We start from the raw sequence: 11,132 nt of genomic DNA on the forward strand, positions 1-11,132 counted from the left end.
AAGGAATGATAATAAGCTTCACCAATCTCTCAAGTGGGTATCTCGACTGCGTATTGCTCGGCGTCCTATGCGCTGGGTCTCATTCCCCACCTCGTGCTTTGCTTCTCCCATCCCATATTCTGATTTCTCTTGTATCCATGGTTTGATTGTAACCACATAAAATCATTATCCTGCAATATCTGGTTATTCCCACATCTCTGTAATTGGGTTGTGACAACTCGCACCAGCGCGTCCTAAACGGTGCCGGCTAATTTTCGAGCCTAATAGAATCGCCGGTAACCCCGTGCCGGCCCCTTCGCCAAGGGGGCGAATCAGGCGCGCCGGCGCCTCGTGAGGCTGAAAATTTTGGGCGTGGGAGCCGCCTGTCAGTGACGCCAGGGCGCCGCGCGGGATATTTTACCGCCACGACGCCTGGCTGGAAACTCTCCCGCCACGGTGCCGCACGGGAAAGTCTCCCGCCACGACACCGTGCGGGATGTTTCCCGCCTCGCCGGCGGTTTATATTATCCCTCCTCCCCTGCCATTGCAGCAAAAACCCTAGAAAAAGCACAATGTGGGATTTGTGGGACGAGGCAGCGCTAGAGGCGGCCGTAGAAGTGTTGGAGGCGTACCCGCAGTTCGCAGAGTACGAGGCGTGGGAGGAGGCGGCGCTAGCGGCGACAGTAGATGCCTACGACGCGGGCGAGCGGCAGCGCCAGGAGGCGGAGTGGCGGGAGCGGAGGGAGCGCGGGGAGGCACGGCGGGAGGCGAAGCGGTATTGCCAGGAGGCGGAGCGGCGGCGCCAGGAGGAGGAGAACCGGCTGGCACTCGAGGAGGCGGAGCGGCTGGAGTTCCAGAAGGCGCGACGGCAGAAGGGGTGGGAGGATCTTGCGCTGCGGCGGTTGCAGCGGGAGGAGACGCAGTGTCGGGATGAAGTCTACGAGGCGCGTCGTTTGGCGGAGATGCAGCTCCGACTACAGAGGCAGGAGTTGTATCACCGTCGGCGGCGGGAGGAGATGGAGCAGTTGCTGCGTCATGAGGCAGTGGCCGCAGATAGAGCCGCCTACTTGACGTTCGTGGCAGAGAGAGCAGCAGGGGATCAACGACGGAGGAGCAGGGCAGAGAGCATGGGAGAGAGCTCCGGTCTATCGTCCACCTCCACAGAGTCGGGTGGCCATTAGGTAGCTAGAGATAACCAGATTTCAAATGTCATCCGGGGTCGAGGAGTGAATAATGTTTTACTCGGATTTACCCGAAAATATTATTCATTCCTCGATCCTGAATAACATTAAAATGAAACTCTAAGCATAATATGTACTTTGTGTAAAATATCTATCAGGGACATCGTTTTGGAAGCGCCGGTGTGGAAACAACTCCCCAAATAGAGGATGTTGTGCCGACGTTCCCAAACGGAGGTGCCGACGCTCCTACCGGCACGGGGCAGCCGGTGGAGATGCTCTTAGAGACCACTAGCGCTAGTGGTGTACGTTCCCTACTTTCTTGCTTGGTACTACTACAGCCTGCATGTCGGAGTTGGCTCAACACGATTGCCATGTTTTTTTTTTCTACTACATACTTTAATGTTTTTTTAACAAAACATTATAATTAGGTTTAGCAATAAAAATTTCTACGTCACAAATATTAAATTCGATACCAGCGTTGTATCTCTTCTAAATACTCCGTTGTACTGTATCTCTTTTAAGTACTCCGCCAGGTTGATTGCCCATTTTCTTTTCTTGATAGCTGTGTTTGTGAACCGGAGGGGGGAGTTTTCATACAACAACGTGACACATTTCGATGCCAAAGAAAAGTCTGATGGTGACAAAAAAGGAAGAAAAATGTGGCTTTTTGCTTAACAAAATATGATGTACGCTCACAGTTAACGTGTGGACAACTATGTGCACCATAGGTTAGCACGGTGAATTCGAGCTTTTCTCTCCAAGCAAGAGTCTTCCCTAAACTACTACAACTTATTTCAGTTTCACCAACACAACCAGCATTCTCTGGGTTGCTCGAAAACAACCAGCACTCTGCACAACAAGCAACAGACCTTGCTAGGCAAAAAAAAAAGTAACCAAACCAAAAAAAAAAAAAGGTCAATTGCGTCCATGTGGCACAAAATAATTTCAATTGCGTCCATGATGCATCAACAATCATGTAACTCTTCCCAGTCTTTTAAGCCGACTGTTGCATTTGCTAGGTTCTATATTGGGATCACAGCTCATCTCTTGCGGATCATGTGCCCACAAACTTGATACTGATGCTCTACAGGGAAGATACTACATAAACTACAAATTAATTGTTCCCCTTCACGCCGCAAAGAGCAGACAGACCGAGAGCTGCCAGTTCATAGATTCAATCTGCCGAGTCAAAAGATTAGCAGCTGCACCGATTATCTATCAAAACTGGTTCAGCAAGAATTTCCACAAATGGCTTTCACCAGTTAAAAGTCTTCTGTGGGTTCCTCAGGGCTCCGTAACACATTGGCTTTCACCACCGTTTGTCACTGCCTGCAAGCTTCAAGATGGAAAAACCTGCAGCAGTGGAAGGCGTAGGCCTCCTTTTCTTGTATGATTTGCTTGGCTCCGCAGTGGACTGAACCTCCTCATCAAGAAAATTCTGACCAGAGACTTCTGGAGAGAAGAAAAAAAAGTTTGGATTAGCTCCCTGATTTTACATAGAGTACGATGACATTTAGATTTAAACCAACGAAGTCTTCGCTGTAACTAGAAATAACTGATTCAAATGGTACCTAGCATACAAAAACACAGTAACTATGCAATAGCAGTTTGGTGAACTATCTTGGTCCAAGAAGACTTCTAACTTGTTGGTGTTTTTTAAGCATATTGGTTACTAAGAACATCTGACGAAGTTAAGTATCGAAGAGCTGTAAAGAAACTGGCTCTAGGGAATTATGTCATAACATGGAAGTAACAACTGATTTTAGATTTGCACAACTGTCATGTAAAAGAAGACAAACAAATTCCATATGATCTCTTACCGTGTCGACAGATGATCACAACAATCTACAGGCCGGCGTGCAAAATTACATCATTCATTCATCATACTAGTTATTTCGACTTTAGAAGTCTTGCGACATGAAAATTATGAACCTTCTTTTGTTAATCGAGAATTCTGAATTCATATCGAACTAATAGTGAACAACGCATAACAATTCTGAACTTTTGACAAGCTGAACAAAGATATAGAGAAGGAAGCAATCTGCAAACAAGATAGATAGTGTAGCAACCTGAGCTTTTGTCAACAAGATTTTCTCCAACACAACTCTTCAAGTCTCTTACATGAGTCGGAATCCTCTCTTGGACGGTATCAGTGCCTGACTCACCATCATCCACCGAAGCCCCCACCCCATCACCACGACGATTTGCACCAGAGCTGCGCGGCTTGAAACGCCTCGTCCATGGATTCTCAGGCAGGAATCTTACGCCTATATCACGTGAGCGAGAATAGTTCTTCTGAGATATAAGGCTATCCATAGCGCCCTCTTGTATCAGCTTGACCCCATCGGCACCCACATGGCTCCTATTCCTATCAGGAGCATGGTGCTCATGGCCATGGAGTTGCTGCATGAAGGATGCCTCCATGGAGCTTATGTACATGCTGTGACTCTCATTTGTCCATCCAACTGATACCAGGTCTCGAACTTGATCGCCCTGCCGAAGAAGAAAACATAAAATCAGTTTCCTATTTTCAGGTCACGCAAAATCAACCCACTGGACAGCTGCCCCACACGAGAAGAGAGTGATGGAGGGAATTGTCAAGATCATGCATATTCCGTTTGCAGCTCTATATGTCAATTGTAGAAGATACTACTGGAGCAATGTTCAACATCATGCATATTCTTTTTTCAGCTCTATGTCAGCTATTGTGCAAGTACAGAGGTGGTACTGAAACAAATGTCCACGATCATATATGTTACTATTTTTTCTTGATTTGCACATTTTGAGCAGAATTAACTGTTAAAGTGAATTACAAGAGCTAATTATAGGAGAAAGATGTAACGAAGATGCAAATTAGGTGCACAGAACGCAAGATATAAGGATTATAGAACCTAGGAACAAAGAAGATGGAGTGGGACTCATCAATACTTGTGAACCTAGAGACCACGACTCAACATAAGTCAAAGTAGTAATGAAATATCATTCCCTCTTCCGGCGAAAGCAGATAATAGTCGTCCATATATTACCTTGGCGATACTGCAGGGCGGCCGTTCAATCGTCTGGTTGAGCGACACGTCCCCCATCGGATCAAGAAGCAGGGTGACCGATGAAACGGGTGGAGATTCAGTTCTCCCTGTTCCTTCCTCGGAGAGAAAAAACAATAACTAAATTGGAGGTGGGATCGAGAGAAAGGATCCAACAGCTGGAGATTACGGGTGAGCACTTGGGACGAACAAGGATCAAACAGATCAAGAAAAATTTGAGGCTGGGGACGGCGATTGGAGCTCTCTGCAAGAACCAACCACGAACGGCAACAGAAATGAAGAGATGAACGTAGAAATCAAAATCCAAGGATATTTCCTAGCGATTGCAGCCGAAAAGGGGGAGAAATTCTGAGATTTGGTCTATCCTTGTGGAGAGAGACGAGATGAGGAGGCTGAAATTTATAGTGTTGCCGAAAAATATCTGCTCGGCCAAGAGGAGAAGGCGAAGAAAAGGGCGAAAGGGCTGTGCAGGTGGCCGGGCTGGGGGAGGAGGTGGGCCCGGTCCCGTGCTTTATGCTGAGGTGGCGGTATTCGTCGACGTGGCCGCGCGTGGGATTGCGGGGGGCCGGAGAAATATCGGGGCCCGATATTTCTGCGCGCTTGCCTCTGGGCAGCCTCGGCTGGCTGACATATGGGGCCCCAGGTTGGTCGTTTGAGTTTCGACGGGTCGGAAAGGAAAAGATCTACTGTATGATTCTGTAATGCGCGTTGTGTTATGAAATTATAATACGGAGTAGGAAAGACTTATGTTCTATGGGCACCATTTTGAATTTCTGCTTATGTGGTAAAAAATTCAGATTTTTCTACATTTGAAGTGCCATTTTTTGGAAGAGTGCTTGCCAACTAAAACGTAAAGTTTACTTATTGTTGCTGATGGATAACAGGATCAACACCAGATGTACTATGTTAATTGCGAACGAAAAAAACTTACATATGCCAAGTTACGACTGTGTACTATACTCACAAGTTCTGGAACACACATATGCCTCTTTTCTGGTACTGTAATTTGCTCAAGATTTCTGGAGTTCTATACTTTTGTGATGAAGGCAAAGGGGAATATGCTTTTGTGATGAAATACTCTATCTCTTACCAGACCATCACAAACATATTTTTCATGGGAATCGTAACTCTGGGATGCTGAAACCTATGCCATGAAAGGAATGGATAGAGATAAACAAAAGAAATTTCATGTGATTAAGGACTAGATACAATCTTTATTTTATTTATTTTCTTCTCTTTGTAACTACGTAAATATTTACCTTTTATAATACTATTAAAAATATACAATTAGAGCAGGATGCCTTACTATTTTCCCTGTATAATTTTTTTTTCCAAGAACATATGCAACCCGTAAAAACTGCATTATATAATCAGCATCACTCCACACAAAGCCTGTCAGATTATCATTTCTCCATTAATCATTATGATGTAACACCAACCTGTATTTGATTGTACAAAACAAAACCTGTAATTTACGTACTTATGAAACATAAAACCTTTTTTCCTTCTCTGTTTTCCCTTGTCTGCATCAGGTGCTAGGGGAAAAAACAGATACACATTGACAGCGGCAACATGGCTTCATTTGCGTAGTTTGTGTTACATGAATTCCTGATCCTGGTCATCTGGTCGCCGAGAAGCCTCTTCGCCATCGAGCGTTCTCCTAGTCATGTTGGCCCTCTGAACAAGACGGACCAATGCCTGCACCACCTCAGACATTGGGGGTCTGAATTCTGGCTCAGGCTGAAACAGTAGCGGTGTTGGTTCTTATAATTCCAACGACCAATATGTGCATGTTAGGTTGGTACGAACTAACTGCATTTTGAATTTTATACCTGGACACACAACGCGACGACATCAGCGAAACGGGAGAGTGACTTGGCAGGGTAAAGACCCTTGAGAGCTGGATCAACCATCCGATCCAGTGCATCGATGTCGTGCAGCTGGGGGGTTGCCCACCGGACAAGGGACTGCTCAGACCGGTTTCTAGAGCTGCAATTGATGTTATAACAACAGTCAGGTGGCTACCACTGTGAATCAATGTGGAAACAATTCAGTGGTGCAGACAAGCAATTCTGATAATGATTACCTCTCGAATGGCTTACGGGCTGTCAAAAGCTCCAGCATGACAACTCCAAAGCTGTAGACATCGCTCTTGAGGGTATACTGACCGGTCATGTCCACCTCGGGGGCACTATATCCTGAGCCCTGATCTGCAGCCTGTGTAGATTTATTTGGAAGCCAGCATTAAGAGAACTGGTGGCAACCTTATTTTCAAACAACATCATAGTTTCCACAAAAAAAACGGCATTAAGAGAAACCTTTAGCCCCTCATTAGATGAGCTGATACAGACTTTTGGACTTCTATTATAAAAGTTTGTAGGACTCTATACCAGAATTTTGGATAGCTCGTGATTTTTTTCGAAAAGGAGATAGCTCCTGAATAAAGAGCCAATTCGTTCTGGACTTGACTCTTATTTACTATCTTTACTAGTACTAGACATGTTTGCAGGTCCACAATCCCTTCAGCTTTACCTGGAATTTACCATCAGGAATAGAGCTTGCAAGTCCAGCATCTGAAAGATGAGGGTTGAGCTCTGAGTCCAGTAAAATATTGGACGCCTTAAAATTCTTGTGAATGATTGATGGGGAACAAATTTCATGAAGATATCTGTAGAATATGGAAAATACCGTTAGGTGCTAACAGAGTAGAACACACAAGGTCATTTACATATAGAGAGAGAGAGCATTTACTCCAGCGCACGTGCGGAGCCTAATGCAACCTTCACACGAGAATTCCAGCTTAGAGGTTTGCTGCATTCATCTGGGAGGTGGAGAGTATCATGCAGCGATCCGTTCCTGTGGAAATTGTAAACCAGCAAGTGTTGTCCATGTTCCATGCAGTAGCCCACAAGCTCATTTAGATTGGGATGGTGCAACTTCGAAATGTTGGACACTAGTTCATAGAAATCGTCTGAAGATTGGCTGGGTAATGCAGTACTGCTCAGTTTCTTCACTGCTAGGACCTAATTCAAAGGGGGAAATAATAACAAGTCATATACAGGGAGAGTACAAACTGCATCCATTTCCTTTCGGGCTGAAACAGTTTATCATCTGAACTAGGCAGAAAGGAAATGAGTGCAAATTTCTAGGGAGCCATCAACACTAATTTATTTTACAGTATTAAACTTGTACATTAAGAGACTGAAGATCAAATTTCTTGTTAGGAATCAAAATTGCTACTAACTGCTATACACCTTGTACCACTCATTGCATTCAGGAACATTCCTGCACGAAAAGTTAACATTATCTAGAAGCACTTGACTGTAGTTACATAGTACTACAATCAAGTAAGTACAAAGAACGCATGATTGGCCTTCAAAGAAATAAAAACTGTTACAAACTTAACATAATTCTATTTCTATCAAGTAAACACAAAAGCAAGAATAACTGATCATGCGTACCTTTCCATCATTGAAGTGTGCCTTGTAAACACTTCCAAACGCACCCTCTCCAACAAGGTTGTCCTCGTTGAAGCTATCTGTTGCCATTTGTAGATCTGCAACGGAATAAACAGTTGCCTCCACAGGTGCTGCATTACTTTTCTTTGCAACCGGCTTGTTTGCAAAATCATCGTCATCAAAGGACTGATTGCGCTCAATCTTGGCAGGTGGTTTCAGACTAACTGAGGCAGGGGAAGGCATGGACTCCACCTCTATTGTGGTGGAGTCTTGAATAGGCTTCATGTCTGCAGTCCTTGTAGAACCAAGCATGTGAGATCACTAACTAAAATAGAAATGGAAAAAAGGATGTGTCAAGGTATCAAGCATTGAGAAACCTGACCTTTAGCTTCATCTGAAGGGAATGAGTTGAATGCCTGACGCTGTTCAAAACGTTCAGTTTTACCATTTCGTTTTTTCCTCTTTATCAAGAAGAATGCAACAAGCGCCCCAATAACCAGTAGAGCTACGATAATCCCTGCTATGGCTCCAGCACGTAATACAGTGCTTCCACCAGAACTTGATGGGCTGTCACTGCCATTGGAGTTGCTGCCTGGGCTTTTCCGACGGTTGGGTGACTTTGGAGGAGCTGTAAAGGGTGGCGGTGGTGGTGCAGGGCTTGTGCTCCACGAATTACCGTCGGTTCTATACACAACCACAAAATTAATTGAAGATGTGCCTCTTCACAATGCTTGGGCTCTAAACTGAGATAGTACTTACTGTAGACTATTTATCTTCTTAAGCTTATTAGGAATCCAACCAGTGAAGCGGTTGTTTGCAATGTTCCTGCAAATAAGGGAGTAGATTAAACACAGTATGAAGTGCATAAGAAAGACCACTTATCTAATGAAAATTCATTTACTTACAAATCACTAAGGGAAAGATTGGAAAGGACATTAATAGAGCCAGTAAACTGATTGTTCTGCAAATATCTGAGAAGAAAGGAGAGTGTTACCGTCATACAGTTGAAATTTTGTTTCTAGAAAAAAATACTCCCTCCGTTCTATGAAACGTGTCTTAGATTTGTCTAAATTTGGATGTATTCACAACACTAAATAGTTTCTAGATACATCCAAATTTTAACAAATCTAAGACAACTTTCATGGGACGGAGGAAGTACAATATGTGAAAATAAATCGCTCAAAGTTCTCTCTTACAAAGTTTTCAGGCTCGTCAAAGAAGTGAAACTTTGTGGTAGATCACCAGTAAGAGAATTGAAGGATAGATCGCTGCAGAAATGTCCACGAAAACATAAGCAGAGAAAAGATAAGCGGGATGGAAATAAAAACTTATCATGCAAGTTGAAGGCCACATGAGAAGATTCTAAATAAAGTACTCACACTGTTGTTAAACTTGGAAGGTTGGGAAATATGTCCGTGATATTTCCTTGTAATTGGTTATGATTAATATTTCTGCAGTTAGGAAGAAGATTCCAGTTAGCAGTTATTACAAACATAACATGAGATTCAACACCGCCGGATACTCACAGATACTGAAGTTTAGGCATTGTAGAAATCGAGTACGGAACATTTCCGGTAAATTGGTTTCCTGCCAAATTGCTACAAATCGAGAGATCACTTACTAGATGATATGCCATTAGAAAATTCTTTAAAGAACAGAATATATGATATTCCTGACACTTACAGCCTCTGAAGCTTTTTATTTGGAAGATTGTATGGAATCTGCTGGCCACCACCGAGGTTATTTTGGCTCATGTCACTGCATCGAATTTTGATCAATTCAATTTCCAGTGGAACTCCTGACACAATTATACTCAAGGAAAAAACCTGACTGAAACTCACAGCTCAACAAGTGAATCCATGGTGTTCATGTTGTAGGCCAACGTCCCCGAGAGGCCCAAGCTCGGCAATTTACTAAACAGAACCAGGCAGAAGAACACATCAGAGGAAGCAGCATACTAATCTTAAAAGAGTGTACGATGGAATATAAATTAAGCTCACATTGCGGTGACTGCGGATCCAGAGCAAGTGATGCCCTGCCATGACTCGCCGCAGGGGTCGCCGCCGTTTACCTGCCAACCGCGCAGCTGCCCCGGTGAATTCATGCTGGTAAACAGCGCGTTGAGGACAGTAACTGCATAGCAGAAATGAAATGAATCGCAGGTAGCATCATAAGCAATGATTTTTTTTTTGCGAATATCATAAGCAATGATTGACTAGTCACACCTAGAGATTCGGATTCATGTCATAGCAAAACAAATGAATCATCACGAACACAAAGAGTAAGACTGATCTACTTTCGATACGCAATGATATCACAGATCCATCTTGGGTCATTGTGCGATTTTTCCTAGTTTCGGTAAGCTTCACAAAGATGTGACAGAGAAGTTGGAAGCCATTAGTCATAGGATTCAGCATGCTCCTACAAAATTGTCGTTTTTTCTCTGAAATTTATAAACCTCCAATTTGCGTAACAAAGGAAATGACGAACACGGCGTCAGATGCATTTCCATGTGCCAGAATGCTTTACTTCCCACCAACCCAAACTGTACTGTGGCACCAAAAAAGTAATTAACTGAACTAGTATACAATGACAAGAATGTGATAGAGATCACAAGGAAGACGCAAGAGTTCCTAAAGAATCCAATTCAGCTCCCTGCACAACCCGTGGGCCAATGCAGGAGAGAAGCAAAATCCAGCACACCAACCATGGAAAGAAATAACAGAACTGAAAAGAAGAGATGCAATCCCAAAAGAGGAATGTTTCTAGTAGCCTACGATCATTCGCGTCGGTGGCCGCGGCAGCAAAGATTTGCCGCTGCTGGGTCCACGAGCCGCCGCAGCAGCAGCACAAGAGGAGGAGCCATGCCCAAGCGCCGCCCGCCATTGCTCCACCTCTTCTGCTCCTCGCCCTCCCCACCATATCAACAGCAATGCTACTACCTCCGTCTCTCTCTCTCCTCAGTTATAAAGCCATGAGCGTGCCAAGAAAGCTTAACTAAAAAATTCCAGCTTTTGGTTGGGGAGTCTTCAGTCGACTAGATTTCTGCGGTATTCCCACAGTTTTTTATGCATTCTGCTGGCTTTTTGGTAGCAGTAATTCCTTGTTTCCACTCGTCTCGTGCTCCTGATTTTTATTTTATTTTTGCTTAGGAGTAGTATTAAATTGAGAGCAACGGAGAGACAGGGAGAGCATAGCTGCCGCACCTGACGCTACAGCCGAGGCCAGAACCCGAGGTTCCGCCGGTGTGGAGCCCGCAATCCGCGGAAGCCGGTGGGCGTGCCGATCTGGCCATATGAGCATCTCCAGCCTCCAAGCCGAAATAGCGCCGTACGAATGTATTTTTTTTTTTTGGGTTGAAGAGGCTATTTTTTCAGCGGCGAGCCTAGCATGAAAGAAATTTTTTAATAAAATACGGTAAATTCAGACAAAATTAGTCGAAACTCGTTCAAACATAAGAGAAATTTATT

General features: G+C 44.2%; 2 protein-coding genes across 2 annotated transcripts; both read right to left on the bottom strand.

Moving 5' to 3' along the window:
* Window positions 1–2,090: 2,090 nt before the first annotated feature.
* LOC127304748 (uncharacterized) lies at window positions 2,091–4,635 on the bottom strand. The gene is made up of 3 exons (XM_051335347.2): window positions 4,187–4,635; window positions 3,230–3,653; window positions 2,091–2,612 (listed from the first exon to the last, which is right to left on the bottom strand). The coding sequence occupies exons 1-3, from the start codon at window positions 4,241–4,243 to the stop codon at window positions 2,470–2,472; spliced, it is 624 nt and encodes a 207-aa protein (XP_051191307.1). The 5' UTR covers window positions 4,244–4,635; the 3' UTR covers window positions 2,091–2,469.
* A 949-nt stretch (window positions 4,636–5,584) lies between these two features.
* LOC127304735 (protein STRUBBELIG-RECEPTOR FAMILY 6) lies at window positions 5,585–10,794 on the bottom strand. Its single transcript, XM_051335339.2, has 16 exons — window positions 10,440–10,794; window positions 9,663–9,795; window positions 9,504–9,575; window positions 9,346–9,420; window positions 9,189–9,260; window positions 9,042–9,113; window positions 8,859–8,930; window positions 8,568–8,633; window positions 8,422–8,487; window positions 8,045–8,346; window positions 7,666–7,949; window positions 6,956–7,227; window positions 6,737–6,872; window positions 6,291–6,421; window positions 6,037–6,193; window positions 5,585–5,944 (listed from the first exon to the last, which is right to left on the bottom strand). Exons 1-16 carry the CDS (start codon window positions 10,582–10,584, stop codon window positions 5,801–5,803), a joined length of 2,199 nt encoding a protein of 732 aa, XP_051191299.1. The 5' UTR covers window positions 10,585–10,794; the 3' UTR covers window positions 5,585–5,800.
* Window positions 10,795–11,132: the final 338 nt, after the last annotated feature.

Source organism: Lolium perenne, chromosome 1 (genome assembly GCF_019359855.2).
Source record: "Lolium perenne isolate Kyuss_39 chromosome 1, Kyuss_2.0, whole genome shotgun sequence".
Lineage (NCBI taxonomy): Eukaryota > Viridiplantae > Streptophyta > Magnoliopsida > Poales > Poaceae > Lolium > Lolium perenne.

Excerpts from the sequence above, each read along its gene's own strand:
- LOC127304735 (XM_051335339.2), bottom strand. The coding sequence starts at position 10,584 with ATGGTGGGGAGGGCGAGGAGCAGAAGAGGTGGAGCAATGGCGGGCGGC. Across the intron at positions 8,931-9,041 it reads CTTCCAAGTTTAACAACAGT|CGATCTATCCTTCAATTCTC; the intron begins GTGAGTACTTTA and ends ACATTTCTGCAG. Across the intron at positions 8,347-8,421 it reads AAGAAGATAAATAGTCTACA|AACCGACGGTAATTCGTGGA; the intron begins GTAAGTACTATC and ends GGTTGTGTATAG.
- LOC127304748 (XM_051335347.2), bottom strand. The coding sequence starts at position 4,243 with ATGGGGGACGTGTCGCTCAACCAGACGATTGAACGGCCGCCCTGCAGT. Across the intron at positions 3,654-4,186 it reads CGCCCTGCAGTATCGCCAAG|GGCGATCAAGTTCGAGACCT; the intron begins GTAATATATGGA and ends CTTCTTCGGCAG. Across the intron at positions 2,613-3,229 it reads TCTTGTTGACAAAAGCTCAG|AAGTCTCTGGTCAGAATTTT; the intron begins GTTGCTACACTA and ends TCTTCTCTCCAG.